The 18,659-nt window shown below is 37.0% G+C and overlaps 1 protein-coding gene across 1 annotated transcript in view; it reads right to left on the bottom strand.

Moving 5' to 3' along the window:
* Positions 1-3,836: 3,836 nt before the first annotated feature.
* LOC109149967 (F-box/FBD/LRR-repeat protein At1g13570-like) overlaps positions 3,837-18,659 on the bottom strand; it is a 38,073-nt gene continuing 23,250 nt past the window's right edge. Inside the window, exons 4-5 of the mRNA XM_019297950.1 lie at positions 4,026-4,425; positions 3,837-3,859 (exon numbers count right to left, since the gene is read on the bottom strand). Coding sequence (XP_019153495.1) covers positions 4,063-4,425 — 363 coding nt within the window. The 3' untranslated portion in view covers positions 3,837-3,859; positions 4,026-4,062. The remainder of the gene's footprint in view (positions 3,860-4,025; positions 4,426-18,659) is intronic.

Genomic DNA, 18,659 nt, shown 5'->3' with positions numbered 1-18,659 from the left:
TATACATTTTGGTAGCACCTGGAAGTACCGAGAAGTGAGACTAATAGGCCTCCTTTAAAATATCCTTCTTTATCTCAACATCATTTGGAATGCATAGTCGGGACTTGAAATATAGGGATCCATCATCATGAATACCGAACTCTCTTGGGTCACCCACTTGAATTTTTTTTTCCCGAATCTTAATTAGCTCAGGATCTAAAACTTGGGCCGCTTTGATGCGATCTAACAATACCGATTTTGTAATCATAGTTGCCAATATCCCTCCTTGCTTATTTTGCAAAATAACCTCAACTTCTAAATCTTGAAAATCTTTCAACAATTGGGTTTGAGTAGTCACCACTATCACATTAACCGTGGACAACTTACGACTTAAAGCACCAGCCTACCATGTTAGCTTTATATGGATGATAATTAGTAGTAAGGTCATATATATTCTTTTATTAGCTCCAACCATCGTCGTTGTCTCATGTTTAATTCCTTTTGGGTAAAGAGGTACTTCAAACTCTTATAGTCCGTAAATATTTGTCAAGATTCTCCATACAGGTACCTCCAAATTTTTAAATCAAATACCACAACTGCTAGTTCTAAGTCATGAATGGGGTAGTTAACTTCATGGGACTTCAATTGTCAAGAGGCATAGGCTACCACCTTATCATTTTGCATCAACACGCATCCTAATCCTCTTCTTGATGCATCACTATAAATAACAAATCCTTATTCCCCATATAGTATGGTTAAGATAGGTGCACTAACCAATCTTTCCTTTAATTCTTGAAAGTTCTTCTCACACTACTCATCCCAATTAAACTCTATACCCTTCCGAGCTAACCGAATCAATATAATGGCATAGTTATTAACCTACTAAACCCAGAAAACTCCTTACTTTTGTAACATTAGTGTGTCTCGGCCAATGTGTTATTGCTTCAACCTTAGTTGGGTCTACAGAAATCCCGTCTCCATAAATTACATGACAAAGAAAAGATATCTTCTTACAAAATTCACACTTACTTAGCTTGGCATGCAATTCATTTTCCTTCAAAGTGTGCAAGATGGTACTTAGATGTTGAGCATACTCTTCCTCACTCTTTGAATATAGCAAAATGTCAACAATAAATACCACAACAAATTTGTCCAGAAATGACTTGAGGACCATATTCATTAAATCCATAAAGAATAGCAGGAGCATTAGTTAGCCCGAACGACATCACAAAAAAAAAAAATATATAATTGCCCTACCGGGTCCTAAAAGTAGTCTTGGGTACATCACTAGCATTAACCTTCCATTGATGGTACCCTAATCTCAAATCAATTTTTGAAAGGTATTTAGCACCTTGAATTGGTCAAATAAATCATCTATGTTAGGTAGAGGATACTTATTCTTGACAATAACTTTATTCAATTTCCAATAGTCAATACACAATCGCAAGCTACCATCCTTTTTCTTCACAAATAACACTAGTGCGCCCCAAAAAGATACATTAGGTCTAATAAATCTCATATCAGGCAATTCTTGCAATTGCACATTTAACTCACGTAGCTCAGACGGTGACATGCGATAAGGGGCCTTTGAGATTGGAGTAGTTCCGGGAACCTCTATTTCAAACTCAATTTCTCTATTTGGAGGTAATCCAGGTAAATGCTCTAGGAACACATCCGAAAATTCCTTAACAACTGGGATATCATCAAACTCAACTTCTTTCTGGTGGGTATCCATTACATAAGTCAAGAAACCGCTACACCCTTTTCTCAATTCTTTCTTAGCCTTCAATGCAGAAGTTACTTTCAATGCCACTTTCGACACCACCATTCCGCTTCTAGGAAAGTGTCTCAAAGTAAAGATAGATTGCCCAGAAATTTGAAATACCACCTTCCTACGAGCGCAATCAATATAGGCATAGTTTTTTTTCCTTTTTTTTTTTTTTTTTTTTTTTTTTTTTTTTTTTTTTTTTGCCAGTCCATTCCTATTATCACATCAAAATCATGCATATCCAACTAAATTAAATCAATTGACACATCACTCCCATTAAGTTGTAGATGACAATTTTGAAACCAAGTATCTATCACCACAATATTCCCCATAGGGTTATTAGCATACAAATGATCACTCAACTTCTTAGCTTGCAAATTTAAATCCTTTGCAACTTCTCATAAATAACATAATGTGAAGCACCTGAATCACACAGCACGTAAACATCTAAACCAAAATTCCGAATAGGTGACACATTTATCAACAGGCTAACTCGACGAGTTCGACCGCATTTAGGAACACCCCTCCTCATCCTTGTAAAGCAATACTCCTTAATTTCGAACAGAGAAAGTGTGGCCATTTTATAAAGCATATGGTATAGAAAAAAACCACACAGTATGCTAGCAAAAAGAATTAAACCCACGACCTACCCACTTACACAACAGCCATAAACCACTCTACCGTCTCAACACATATGTACAATTTCAGTCAGAAATAATTTACCTTAATATCCATTCCGAAAACACACCCAAACACAATTTCCATCCAGACTTCAGTTTAGCATTTCATACCCAAAAACATATCATAGTCTAAAATATTTTTAACTCATACTAACCCTAAAATGGGTATCCAAAGTAGTAGAGATTCCAAAATAGATAATATATGGGTTTTGCAAAATAAGGAGAGAAGAATTAACCACTTACCTAAAAACATCCAAATCTTAGCTATTAAACTCGCCCAAATACTCCTTGTCAAAATCCCTAATATTTTCAAACATTAATCTTAGGGTTCAAATGATAAACCCAACTCAAAAAGAGTGAAAAAAATGGAGATCAAACTCACCTAGAATACTCCCAATAACTGACCTGAGACCTAAACTTGAAGAAGATGGAGATCAAAGCTTCAAGATTTTTCCTTCCCCTATCTCTCTAGTAAATTCTCCTTATCTTCTTTTAAAAGAGATCTTTCTCCAAGACCAAGAGATTCCTTAATCTTTAAGGGTAGAGAAGGGTAATTTAGTAATTTTATCTAATATCAAATTTTAATAAGCTTTGACTTGTTGACCTCATTTACTATACATATATATATATATATATATATATATATATATATATATATATATATATATATATATATATATATATATTTTATTTATAAGGTTGTGGGTATTACAGTTGATTTATTAATCGTTGCATATTTTCAAATGTCATTTCACTTTGTTTTGCATATATTGATTTTCATCCTACAAGAGTATTGGAATTTTCTGTTGACTAGTAATTGGCCTATCTATGGCAGGAATTTTTCTGACTATCAAACGCCTTAACATTGTTAGATGAACTAACATATGCACAAAAAAAAAAAAATCATAATTGAAGTTTTTTTTTTTTTTTTTGAAAACCTAATTGAAGTTATTCATTAACAAAAGCAAATAGGGAAACATTCTTGCCCACAATGTTTGCTGATTACAAATACAATGATACGTGTTGAGGAAGTCTTATTTTTTTTTACTATTATATTATTATTATTATTATATAGTTTAGATATTAAGAAACTACTAAATAATTATTTAAAAATTACTAAATAGTTATTTAATTTATCACTCGTCTTCGAACTAGTTTAGGTAGATTAGTTATTTAGAAATTATCAAATAATTATTCTTAGTTTAGGAACCTTTATAATCAACCCTAGGAAGTCTAATTTGGAATAATAGAACAAGCAAAAATTCAATCCAAAAAGGGGTCTGATGGAGTTTTGAGTCTTGTTTTCTTCTTTTCCTGTTACAACTATTATTCTTTCTTTCTTTTTCCTTATGTTTTCTTGCCCATTACGGGGTCACATAGCATACCTCATGCTGAACAACTTAGAAAATATTTCAACTTCCAACACTACAACAATTCCTTCTTTTTTTTTTCTTTTTTTTTTTTTGAATATTAGTGACTCTATTACAATGTAGTATCTGTCACTACAACCATTCCTTTTTTTTTTTTTAATATTACTGACTCTATTACAATGTAGTATCTGCCACTACAACCGTACCATTCCTTACATTTCAAAGTTGCACCCAAATTGTACATATGGAGATTATATTCGCTATACTAATAAGGGTGGATAAGCCTAAAACCATGGGTATCCAACCAGTCCTTATGCATAGGCTCATAGTAATTGTCCGAGCAGACAATTTGTGCGTTTGGAGATGCACGAGGGAAGCATTCCAACTTCCTTTGGGTTTTTCTCACCTTGGAGGCATTCATACCCCAACGCTTCATAATAACAACTCTCTCTAGCGCAGGGGATTTTGAGAGCAGCAGTTTCATAAAAAACATTTCGAATGCAGATCCATTGAATGATTCAATCTGGATTGTGTTAAGCATATGAATCTTCAGCTCCTGAATAGCTAAGCAACCACCCGGATCCTCCAAAAGCCTTGAGGCAGCTTTTTTGTCATCATCCTCCCAGCACTATAACTCAAGAAGAAATGAAAAACAAGCACAACTATGAGGATATTTGAAAAATCAAAACAAGAAGTATCATACATGATTGCCAAATATATACTCTACCTTATCCGCCATAATATGTAGTTCACATAGGTTGGGGCATTTTCTAAGCAATTGCATAACAAAGGCGAGCTGCTTCCAACAACCAAAATTTAAATGATATAGCTTCATCACTTGCAGATTTATTGCAGTTGGAAACGTAGATGCATCCATACACTTGAAAAATAGCAATAAAGAAAAAAAAAATTTAGCCACCACAAGAACTTTAACAAGCCATCAGAAAGTAAAAAATTATAACTATCCATCCATTTGCATCAAGTAAAATGAATTAGATTCTTACCGACAACAAAGAGCCACACAACCAAAGACTCTTAATGGTTTTCAAATGTGGTGCCAACCATCTCGTCCATTCAACCACACCATACATAGAACCAATAACAGACAAAATTGCAAGCTTTGGAGGGCTGATCTCAAACTCACTGATCCCTATACAATGCTCAAAAGCCAGCTTCTCAAGCTTAGGAATACTAATACTAGAGGCAATTCCATCAACACTGTGCTTAAATTCAACATGCAAGAAAGCTAATGAAGTGACATTGGAAAATATATCACAAGCATTTACAGGAAAATCAATAAAGGGACCTTGGACTATCAGTTGCTTAATTGTCTTGCAAGAGAGTAAACAAAATGGCAACTGATATTTTGGCTCTAGATAATTATATAAAGATATGTTCAGTTCCTCCACACCATTTGTTGACAGAAAATGACACCACCTATCAACATCATACTGTCGCGGTTTAGGATCAGCACATGAAATCTGTAGAGTAAATTTCTTTACCGGCCAAACACGGGAAAAGAGGATATTATTGATTATGTTCACGAGCGCTCTACCATAATCATCTTGGCACTGTTGGACAGTTAGCAAGAATTCCCAATCGAACGCAAGCCGCCCATGCTGCAACCAAACATTATTCCAGTGCCTTGAGAGCTGAGCAGTTCTGGCGGCGTCTCGGGTGGGCAAACACTCCAAAATTCTGTCCATTACCTCTACTGGCAGCTCACTTATTAAATCTCTACTTGCATCTGCTACGGTTTTGAGTCGCCGACGTTGAGCCATTAAATTGATAGAATAATGAGGCTTCAGTCAAAATCAAAAGCTAAAACCGTTGTATTCTTCAACTGCAAGATTTTGTATTTCGTAAATAAAAGGAAATTAGGAAGAGTTGGAAAGAAAACAGAGATTGGGGGAAAAGTGACGGAAACCGCACTGAATGTTAACCAAAACAACAAAAAAACACCAGAAGGCAAAAGAGGACTGCTTACCTCGTTCGGAAGGGTGCCGCATACCGAAGAAAGGCTCGATTGACCGCAGATTCGATGCACGCCTCTTCGCCCGTCGACTAGTAGACACTTCCGGAAAAGGGCGTTGCATGTTCGGATGGTGGCCTCTCAGACCGTCGACCAGCATACCCACTCGCCGAATGGAGACATCATCAACTAAGGATTCTAAATTTCTAATACTAATTTGTGGTTGATGTAGGGTTAACGGAATACTAAAATATCATTTCACTAATAAACTTAACAAATTTAGACAAAGACACAAAAAGACCCTAGGGTAATGAAAACAAAAAATCAGGATCGTAGAAGATTCGGTAGAAATTTGGAAGGATTTTATAAAATTCTAAATTTTTTTTGAAAGGATAAAATTCTAAATTTTATATATGCAAAGAAACAAATCTATACTATATATAAAAACAAAATCCTGAAATTTTAACTTCCCGTCCAATTCCTAAAAAATCTCTCTTCCTAATAAAATATATTGATTCATACTTTTCCACTCGTACAATAATTCTGGGTTAAAATTCTATTCTAATATTATAAAATAGTGTAATACAAGCTATACTTCTATACTATATATAAAAATAAAATCCTTGAAATTATAACTTCCCGCCCAATTCCTAAAAAATCTCTCTTCCTAATAAAATATATTGATTTCTACTTTTCCATTCGTACAATAATTCTGCGTTAAAATTCTATTATAATATTATAAAATAGTATAATACAATTCCTCTTGTAATCTATACTATATATAAAAATAAAATCCTGAAATTTTAACTTCCCATCCAATTCCTAAAAAATCTTTCTTCTAATAAAATATATTGATTTCTACAATAATTCTGGGTTAAAATTCTATTCTAATATTATAAAATTGTGTAATACTATTCATATTCTAATCTACATCTATACTATATATCAGTGTTGCAAAAATCGCGTCGTTGGCCGCGGCGAGGAAGGCCGGAATCGGCCACCTCGCAGGCTGAACTGGCGTTTAATTTTTTATTTTTTTTTTTAAGTTGTAAAGTGTCAAAAGTTCGGCAAGGCATAACTTTTGACTCGATTGTCCGTTTTAGACAAATGTTTTTTTGAAATCGCATATTTTTTCGAGATCTATCCACTGCAAACAGCCGTAGGCGGTTTGGCCCACCAATTTCTAAAAAAAAATACTTTATTAAATAGTTTCTACGAAAAAACTATCAGAACCTTATGTTTTATTAATGAATTTTTAAAATTTTTAATTAAAAAATTGTCTCGTGCATTATTTAATAATCTTTCTTTATAATTGGTCAAATTATTTAATTATGGTAAATTAGGGAATAATTAATGATGGTAATAGAAATCCTAGAAGAATATAGAATTGAAGAATATTTAATTATTGTTATATTATTATTGTGACTCACGGAATACAATACAAGAATATTTAATTATGGTTATATTATTATTGTGCCTCACGACCATTATATACTAACAGTATTTGAAAAGAAACTAATAATATTAATAATATAATAGTAATATAAGTAGTAATAATAATATCTAAAAGTAATTAAGTGTTAATAATAATAGTAAGAATATTAACGTAACATAGAATAAATCGTAATAATTAATAACTATAGTCTAGGATTAAATTTGGAATTGTCAGGAAAGATAAGCGACCTCTGGTTAAATTAACTCTTAAATAATTATATATCTGATAGGATAATAGGGCTCGCACCCGACCCGAATCATAAGTGGGCATCGGATCCGGCGCCATATTTGACTCGGCACCACGTGGAAACTAACGGGCAGAACTCCAACGGACAGAATTCTAACAGGTGCCACCTTTACTGCCATTGAAGTCACCATTGATGAGAATGAATTAAAGGCTTAGGCTCCCCATTTATGTCCCATGTTGTTACCGTTAGGACTTTAGTATAAATGGGGATCTCCTCAGCTAGCAAAGGACACTGTATTTTCTATACTAAAAGACTAAGCAATACAACAATCCGTTATTCTACTATTATATTTCCGGTAACATATTTACCGTCATTGGTGCTTTCATTGAGAGCCTGAGTCCCACACTCAAGCAGGCGACGACACACACAACTCATTCCTCTTTCAACAGCAAGCTTGAAAGAATGGTGTCCCGCAACGTGAACAATGGCAATGCCTCAGGTGACCTCCTGGACCAACTCACCAACAATCATGGAGGGGACCTCCGAGAACAGCTCAACAATGGGAGACCCGGGGACCTTTAAGACCAACTCAACAATGGAGGGGCGAACCAAGCCATGAACCTCCAGGCGACCGCTGATGTCATTCAGCAAGCAGTGACGGCGGCGCTAAATCAGGTGGCGGTGGGACTGCAAGGCTAAGTGCCCCCGCCGCGGCCCCAGGAAATAGGGGTAGAGACCCAAAGAAGTGGACCGGCCAGACGACAACTAGACCCTTCCCAATCTGCACCAGAACGATTGGGACAGAGGGCGCCCGTGCGGCAAAGATTAGGATCACGGGCCGAGGGGTCCTCTACCAGAGGCCCTCGCCAACACGAAAACAGAGAAGCCGAGAGATCACCCACAGAGGAGGTGGGCGAGTCTCAGGAGCCGACCCCACGCCGACACGTTGATGAGTCGGCCCCACGTCGACACTTGGAGGAGCAACGCGTCGATGAGCCGGCTCCGCGTCGGCACTCGGCGGAGAAGCGACGCGCTGAGGAGCGTGTTCCACACCAACACTTGGAGGAGCGGCAGCCTGCCCCGCGCCGGCACCCTGACGAGTCGGCCCTGGTCGAGAGGCTGCAGAGAAGAATCGAGGACTTAGCAAGAAGGGTGGAGGCACGGGAGCAGTCGCCGGAACCCGAGGTACGGATGGCAGCACCATTCTCCGACATCAATCAAGGACGTGATATCCATTATAAGCAGAAAGACACTAATCTCACCTCGGTTACAGATAAGCTCGCAAGACGTGGGTACAAAATTGCCTGTCAGGAAAGGAGCGTATTAAAATAAAAAATAAAATATAAAATAAATAAATGGGTCGAGGCGCAGCGCCTTGGCCGCAAAAAAAAAAAAAAAAAAAAAAAAGAAAAAAAAAAGATGGCCGAGGCATGCTGCCTCGACCGAAAAAAAAAAAAAAAAGGCAAACATGTATATATATATACATATATATTAATACATAAATAAATCACAACGATAAAATAATAATGACAGCGGAGACTTACAGAATGGTGGCAGAAGTTGATGAAGAGGTGCTCTCAAACTACTCAGATGCACTGGTTTATATGAGAGATGAGCCTTCGATAAAAAAGTTAAGTGAATATAATTAGAAGTAGGAAAGGATTTGGAAAGCACAAATCAGGGATTTGGAAAATAAAATCACATATCCTAAATCAATCAGGATTCTGCACAGGATCAAGATAGATTCACCCTTACTCCCAAGTCAACTCAAACACATCCGTTGACTCAGGAGTAGGGGGGACTGGTGACAAGATAATAGGGCTGGCACCCGACCCGGATCAAAAGTGGGCATCCGACCCGACGCCATATTTGACCCGGCACCACGTGGAAACCAACGGGCAAAATCCCATCGGCCATAACTCCAACGGACAGAATTCCAACAGGTGCCACCTTTACTGCCATTGAAGCCACCATTGATGAGAATGAATTAAAGGCTTAGGCTCCCCATTTATGTCCCATGTTGTTACCGTTAGGACTTTAGTATAAATGGGGCTCTCCTCAGCTAGCAAAGGACACTGTATTTTTCTATACTAAAAGACTAAGAAATACAACAATCCGTTATTCTGATATTATATTTCTGGTAACATATTTACCGTCAATATCGATTTAAATATTCTTAATATATTACAACAATTTTATTCCGTGCATCGTACGGGTGAAAATACTAGTATTTTTATAAAAAATCGGTAGAAAAAAAAAGGCACAATATCTTTTTATCATTTACTTTCCAAATTCAATAAATAATTACTAAAGAAAAAATATATACATAACAATCAAGAATTTTTGAATGCTACTAGCTCTATTACATTGTAGTATCTGTTCATATACTTCTAATAATGCCTCCACTGAGACTCATACTTACAACCTTCCAAATGGAAGTCCAACCCGGGTACCATTAGACCACATAGTCCAAATGGAATATTTAACTATACTTAATATTTTAAATAATTAGTTTTTTTTTTTTTTTTTTGTAATGTACAAAAATACTAAACTTGTTCAATACTTTGATTAAAATTTAAAATTGAATTACCGTGTGGGTGAAATTGTAACATAATCAACCAAACTAATACTTTGATTGTTTCAATTAATTGGTCGAATTAATCATTATTTTATTATATATAATTTTTTTATATTATATAATAACCAAGTCATTGTATTAACTAATTACTCGTCACAATTATCATAAATTAGTAACAAAACTTGAAATCAGCACAATTATTATCACAATTTCCATTAAAAAACTCGTTCTCAAACTGCACCTCCTTCTAATTTAATCTAAGCCCATGACTACTTCATTAATTGTAAAATCTCTCCTACCTTTTAATTAAATTACTACGTCATCAGCTGCTTGTAATCTCTCCTATCTTTTATTAATTTATTACATCTTTACCTGCTTGTTGCAATCTTACCCGCTTAATTAATTTGTGCAACCTTACCTCTTGTTGCAATCTCACCTCCTTAATTAATTTTTGCAACTTCGCATCTTGTTGCAATATCACCTCCTTAATTAAATCATGCTACCTCACTTCTTGTTGCATTCTCACCTCTTTCTTGAATTAAATCTTGTACAATATGACAAATATGGAACGGGGAAGAAGGGGCTTCACCATGAATACAAAATGCCCACGCTGCAACTACCATAACGAGGATGTCGACCACTGCATCAGACTTTGAAAGGAGGCAGCTCAAATCTGGGAAGTATTACTACCCCTCGGGGCCACTAATGAATTTTTTTCTATTGATTTTGATAGTTGGCTAACTAAAAATATCGCAAGCAAGGTGAATGGCGTCAAAACAGAAAACTGGGGTGAAATTTTTGCACATACAGTACAGTGTGGTGGCTCTGGAGATGGCGTTGCAACAAAGTCTTCAGGGAAGAAACTTGGGACTGGAGAACAAAGGTTAAAAAAGGTGTTTGCAAAAAGAAAATGTCCGGGTTCAAACATGGAGAAGCAGATAAGACAAGATCATGCGAGCGAAGGCTGGCGTACACTCCATACGAATGCGGTTTTCACCGCGGATGATGGGCTCACGGGTTGCGGAGGAGTCCAAATGGTACGTGGGAAGGCGGTTATAGCAGCTCGACAAGATCTACCAACGCCACAGAAGGAGAGTTAGTTGAAAGCTATTCTTCTTGGCCTTCAGTGGGCGTGGAAAGCTGATGCGAAGAGGATGTGGCTGCTAAGTGATTCAAAGCAGGCAGTGGAATGGATCAATAATGGAAACCTCCCACAGGGCCCTTGCGAGAGGTTAGTGATTGGTTGCAAAGAGTGGATCCAAAAGGAGTGGAGTGTTGTGTGTGAATTCATACCACGTGAGGACAACCATATTGCGGACAAGCTTGCTAAGGAGACAATTAGAAGCCGATGCGAATGGATAGAGTTCTTCGAACCTCCCCAAAATATAAGTGCTTATCTAGAGAATGATAGAGGTCGCATTGCATGCCAATCTAGTACAGAAATTATGAATGTGTAGTATAGAAATTATGAATCTACATTATAAAAATTATGAATCTACAGTATAGAAATTATGAATCTACAATACAGAAATTATGAATGTGCAGTATAGAAATTATGAATCTACATTATAAATTTTATGAATCCACAATATAGAAATTATGAATCTACATTATAAATTTTATGAATCTACAGTATAGAAATTATGACTCTACAGTATAAAAATTATGAATCTACAGTATAGAAATTATGAATGTACAGCGTGTCCACCATGCATGGTGGACACGGGTCCAGGGCATAACGCTCCATTAAGCTCCTCAACTCCATTTCTTGATAGATAAACGCACCAACGGTCTATGCCAGACTACTGCGGACCTCCCAATCCCGGGCAAGAAATGCACAGACTAAATTTCTTAATCGGACCAGCACGGTTCAAGAGAATGTGGTTTATAACGTTGACGAGCCCAACAGGTTTATCACCCTCACATTTTCTGAGACATTCAAAGAAGTGGGTATCGAACACAAACCGCCCAAGGCGCAACCAAACATCTTTCCATTGAGTCAAGAGTAGAACAGTTATTGCACGTCTCGAGTGGGCAAACACTCTAAAATCTTGTCCTTTACATCGTATGGAAGCTGACTTATTATATCCATCGGATCCAAAACAACAACCTTAATTAGCAGCTTTCTAGTTCCAATTGAGAATATAGGGTTCCTGTTTCATATATTCCATCTTTTGGGATTTGATCTTGGATATGGCCATATGGGGAGTTCCATATAGCATTAAAATACATCCGTGTATGTAACAACCCAAAATTTTATTTTATAAATTCGATATCAAGAAATTCCAAAATAGTCATTTTCACTCCATTAATTTTTTTGCGATCAATTGGTGTTTGAATAAATTATTTTTGTCACATTTCAAGTTAATTCGACACCAAATCTTATTTTATTCGAAATTCCTAATTTTCGAGTACTTCGCGTACCAAGTTTTAAATCGGGAAATTTATCTGAGTGAGACCAGGAGAATTCAAAAAGACTTTAAACAAGGGTTCATCTAAATAGCTTTTTGAGAAAATTCATTTTCTACCCCAAAGTATTTAAAAATAGCATTTATAGCCCTTGGTCCATAATACAAGGTGAACCACAAAGCTTTGTCTAATACTTTAGAGAGCAAGCTAAAATTACCCTTTTGCCCCCAACCAATCATTGGCCATCTACCTAGGGTTTGAACCCATATAAATAGAACATATTCTCCTTGTTTCTCCTGATCCATTCCATTTGCCTCTTCACTCCAAGCCTTAGAAGAAATCACAGTAAGTGTTCAGCCATTCATTCCTCTATCCATTTCATTTTCATTTCACAGACTTTGTTCATTCTTTACCTCCCATCTTTGAGTTGCCTTAAGCTTAGTATGCATATATGTTTGTTTGAGGAAGATAGGTGGGGGAAGGTAGTAACCTTTGAAGGGGAAAGGAGAAGGGATCCACACAAGAAGAAGAAGCTATAAGAGGTATAAACCCATAGATTCCTCTTTGATTTTGGTTATGTGAAGCCTTGTTGTTGAGTAGAAATGAGTAGAAATTATGAGATTTTGTTGTGTTTATGCTTAGAAGTGATCTAGTATTTGCCTTTGAGTTGTTGAGAATGTTTTGGACTTGTTTGGAGTGAAATTGCAGATGAAAATGCCATCTGGTGCACACACAGGGTGCACCAGATCAGACCAGCGGCCCTAGCCGCGGCCCATCAGGAGGGTCGCTGGCTAGAGCCGGGGTTACACGGGACTAGGGCACGGCCATAGAAGAGGGCCGCCGCCTAGTCCCTGTGTTGTAACGGGGCACATGGGGCGGATCATGAGGAGTCCCGCCACAGGTCCCTGAGTATTAATCTGGAAATTGTGCAGTGGTCGGGCCCTTGTGGCTCAGCTACGTGTCGTTTCAGGCCAGGTGTTACGGACCCTTGTGGCTTGGCACTTCGGAATCGTCTCGACGCAGGTTTTGGCTTTGATTTTGTTGAATTTGGATAAAAAATGAGTATTATATGAAGGATTTATTGAAGAATTGCTACACAGTTCATATATTTGTTTGTTCATTGTGTATGAGAAAAACTTGACTATGTGATCTGATGATATTTTTGTATTGAGTAGAGAAGCATGATCCTTTGAGAATATGATTTATTATGAAAGCTTGACTAGAATGTGATATTTGATCAATGAGATTTGAAGCATATTTTGTTGTTAGAAATGTATAGAATTTGCTATGTTGCAAACCGAGCATGATGTTATATTCTTGAGTACTTCAAGTTATTTTATACATGGTTTAGAAGCATGTTATAGAGTATTTGACATCTCACATATGTCATATTTCAAAAATGCACAAGGGGCCAACGTGAGCCCAAGTAATATTTTCAAAAACAGTAAGCATGTGGTATATCATTCTTTGATGCATTGAGAAGTAGTAGAGTTGTTGCATGCATGAGATTGATGCATGAGAGATATATCTATGTATTATCTATATTGGTGAGGTTTTGGAGGATATCGTTTGGACTATGTCCTCTCGGAAGATATTCATGGACATTGCGGTCCCAGTATATGTAACGCGGCGTATTCCCACGTTACGAGGTTGGAAACTGCCCGCCAGGCTTGGAATCCTGGTTAGGGGGTGTACACACTAATAGTTCGATACCTGATTCCACAGAGAGAGAACCATGAGATTGGTTCCGTAGACGGTAGGAGATATTGGGTCGGATTTATGCCGCTCCCGATGGGGTAATTCACGCTTCGGTGAAACCCTAAGCCGTCTACGAGTAAAACAAAGAAAGTGAGTCAAGAGAGACTCAAGAGAAAGAAAGCGAGTCAAGAGAGACTCAAAAGAAAGAAAGTGAGTCAAGAGAGACTCAAGAGAAAGAAAGCGAGTCAAGAGAGACTCAAAAGTAAGAAAGAAAGTAAGAAAGATACCTCCACAGAAAGTACTCTATTTTTATAAAGAGTGTATGAGTATATATATAGTATTGCACGAGATTGCATATGAATATAGAAGTGCACATGACTGCATTTGTTTATAGTATTGCACGAGATTGCATATGAGTATGATTATAGTATTGCATGAGATTGCATGAGTATGATTATAGTATTGCACGAGATTGCATATGAGTATGATTATAGTATTGCACGAGATTGCATATGAGTATGATTATAGTATTTTTCACGAGATTGCATATGAGTATGTTTATAGTATTGCACGAGATTGCATATGAGTATGATTATAGTATTGCACGAGATTGCATATGAGTATGATGTATAGTATTGCACGAGATTGCATTTGGGTAGAGTATCGCATGAGATTACATAAGGAGAATGTTGATTTAAGAATGTTCATCGAGCATGATTGTTTTGTTATATTTGAAGCCCTGTATATCAAGTTTATGTGATGAGAATGTGAGAGCATGAGAATACCTGTTATATGGTTTATTAGCATGATTCTACCTGTGAGCATGAGTTGCTTGTTAAATTAATTGAGAGATTTATATGTTGAAGTATCTAAGTGTTCAGTCTTATATATAAGCATGCCAGTTGATATTATAGGTTGCAAGCATCTAGAAAGTATGTGATAGATCTAAAGATGATTTGAGATGAGTTTCTTGTTTACAAGAGAAATCAAATGTTTTCAATATATGCTATAATGCTTTACATGGTTGAGTGCGATTATACTTAGCTTCGTGCTAACGAGTGTTTTCCTATTTGTCTATGTGTTGCTTGCAAAACCCCTTTCAGGTGGGCCCAGCAGTGAGAAGAGATCGAGTTAGATTAGTCTCGTAGTTGAGATGTCTAAACTCTAGTTATGTTGATGACTTTGTTTCCAAATTCTAGACTTATGTTGATTTGTAGACTTCCGAGGATGTAGACTTTTGGGGTGACTTTTCCCCTTTTGTTTTTTTTTTTTTTAGTATTTAATATGGATATCAGATATTTATTTTATTTCTAGTTCTACCCCTTAGCCTGTGCAATCACCACGGAGTGGTGGTTGTGGCGATGACATTCCCACTAGTTATCTTTTTAGTTATTAATTCCGCTGCTTAGTTTATGTTAATGTTGAATTAGAGTTGTGATTAAGAGATAGAAAAGTGGAGTGTTATAGTGTATATATGCGTATTTCTCTCTAATTTGAAATTTCCAATGGCCTATATAGCATTGTGATGCAATGAATGTGCAGATAATTAACAATGGTTTATTTACATCTACAAATCTAAGAGTCAATAAAGTTAGGCCTAACATGAACTAAAAAATGTGTTGGTTTAATTGTTTGTTAAAATGGATGAATGTGTAATCTCAATAATTCAATCGTAACACCAATACAGATATACAATAGACCTGGGAGTCTAAGCCTAACCAACTAGCCCTATACATCAGATAAGCAGTTAAGGACTAAATCAACTATAACTATACTAAACAATGTAACAGTAATATTACAAATATAATATTGGCTAACACTCCCCCTCATGCACAAGGTGGGTGAGACACAACATTGATCTTGCTTCGTAATGTACCGAACCGCGCTGCTGCTAGAGGTTTCGTAAAGATGTCTGCCAATTGATCATTCGTAGAAACAAAATTGACCAAGAAGGCACCTGGTGCCACCTTATCACGGACAAAGTGGTAATCGATCTCTACATGCTTAGTCCGAGAGTGGAAGACCGGGTTTGCGCACAAGTAGGTGGCCCCTAGATTGTCACACCAGAGAGTAGCCGGAGTACTGTTATGTAGACCAAGCTCACGAAGTAGATATACAACCCAAGTTACCTCGGCCGCAACATCAGACAGGCCCTTGTATTCTGCCTCAGTCGAAGTGCGCGCCACTGTCCGTTGTTTGTGGGACACCCAGGAAATGAGATTTGAGCCGTGAAAGATAGCATAACCATTGGTCGACTTTCTGTCGACGGGACACCCCGCCCAGTTCGAATCAGAGTAGGCATGAATAACCGTAGACGGAGACACAGACAGCCGTAGACCATGTGTAAGAGTCCCTTTGATATACCGTAGGACCCACTTCAGGAGGCCCCAGTTGTCAACCGTTGGGACATGCATAAATTGACACAATCGATTGACCACATAAGAGAGGTCCGGTCGAGTAATGGTTAAATATTGTAGAGCCCCGGCCAGACGTCGATAATGTGTGGGATTCTCGTAGGGCTCCGATGATGGTGCAGCAGACCGAGTAAGTGAGGCTGGAGTGGACAACGGCTTGCAATCAGACATACCCGCACGGCTCAGGATATCCTCCATATATCGTCATTGGGATAGGATTAGACCATTTGTGGCCGAGAGGGTCTCGATGCCGAGAAAGAAACTGGGTTTGCCCAAGTCACGAATTTTAAAGGCCGTAGAGAGTCGGTCCAGCAGAGTGGTGAGCAAGGCAAAATCGTTGCCCATCATTTAAATTTTAGAGTTATGTTCAAACTTATAAAAAATCTATGTGATAATTAGAATTGTAGTATCAAATTTTTATTAGATTTAACTGTAATATTAATAATTAGAGTTGCGGGTTGGGTATTACCCACACTCACAAAATCCACGCGGGGGCGGGTATGGAGTAGGAATTTCATTACCCGCGCGGGTGCGAGTGTGGGGAGTGGATTGGGAATGCGGGTGCGGGGAGTGGATTGGGAATGCGGGCGGGGGCGGGGGATATATCCCCGCACCCACGCTACCCCATTGTCATCCCTAATAATAACTAGCACTCTGTATAAGTAAGAGTTTAAGACCCAAAAAAAATAGAAATAAAATCATTTTTCAAGGCCCACACAAGGAAGCTTTCACATCACATTTAGCTCCATTGCATCTTTTGCGTACAGGAGATTTTTAGAGCAATATTTTCACAAAAAGTACTTCAACTGTTAATCCACTAAATGATTCAATCTTGATTGTGTTAAGCATCCTCAGATTCAAAAGACCCCTTACAAGTTGGAAGAACCAATTACACAGTTGTAGGACACATTGGAGGCATCTTTTACATAATCGGATTTCAGAATAAAAACTCTTTCTAGTGTAGGGATTTTAAGAGCAATATTTTTACAAAAAACATTTCAGCCGTGGATCCACCAAAACTTTCAATCTGATTGTTTTAAGCAAATTTAGATCCTGATTAATAATGCAACTGTCTGGTGTTAGGTAAAATGAACAATTTGGTCTCATAGAAGGAATATGAGAACCAGAAAAACAAGGGAAAATTTGATCACAATCTTCAGGCGTGTGCAAGCACACTATCCTAGCCTAAAAGTTTTTAATTTCCTTATCAAGAACAAGGGTAACAAATTAGAACTTTTGAGATACAAGAAGAATGCCAAATTTTTTTAGAAGAACTTTTGAGATACAAGAAGAATGCCAAATTTTTTTAGATTGCTTTTGTAAAAAGTTCACCAATGATATAACTTGAGAATTTTGTCTTAGAAACCGCTATCTTGTAAACAACTTCTCTAAAACATTCTTGATCATCCAAAACATAAGCTTCCTACCAAACATAAATAATATTTTTAACTCTACAACACAAAAATATTATTTATGCTTCCAGTAGACGTGTCTAAATACATATATTCAACCATTTAGTATATAAATGTTGAACATCTGGATCCTTCAAAAATCTTGAAGGAGCTTCTATGTCATAATCTGAATGTACATGTCTACAACTCAACAACAAGTCTATATATATATATATATATATATATATATATATATATATATATATATATATATATATATATATATATATATATATATATATATATAGGGACGCACTCAGGTGCGAATAAGTGCCCAGGAAGGAAATGCGAACGAATCAGCTCGTGACACGTGTCCAGATCTAATAACTTAAAAAAAATGCGGTGGCATTTTCGTAAATAATTGAACATCGAAGTGCAAGTAAAATCTCTTATAAGTACACCTATTTTCACCTATAAGTGCATGTAATTTTGCCTTGTTAGCATTCACTTTCCGCAACCATTCATGCACCTGGGTGTGCTTATAACTATTTGTGCAACTATTTATAACTATAGGTGCAACTACTTATAACTATATGTGCACCTACTTTCACCTATAAGTGCATGTAATTTTGTCTTGTTAACATTCATTGATCTGAGTTCAGCGGGTAGTAATACTCTTGAAAACCACTCACAAACATTCATACACCTAGATGCAACT

This window comes from Ipomoea nil, unplaced genomic scaffold (genome assembly GCF_001879475.1).
Source record: "Ipomoea nil cultivar Tokyo-kokei standard unplaced genomic scaffold, Asagao_1.1 scaffold2165, whole genome shotgun sequence".
NCBI classification, from domain to species: Eukaryota; Viridiplantae; Streptophyta; class Magnoliopsida; order Solanales; family Convolvulaceae; genus Ipomoea; species Ipomoea nil.
The sequence above is the reverse complement of the archived record's forward strand: the minus strand, read 5'-3'. Positions and strand labels throughout refer to the sequence as shown.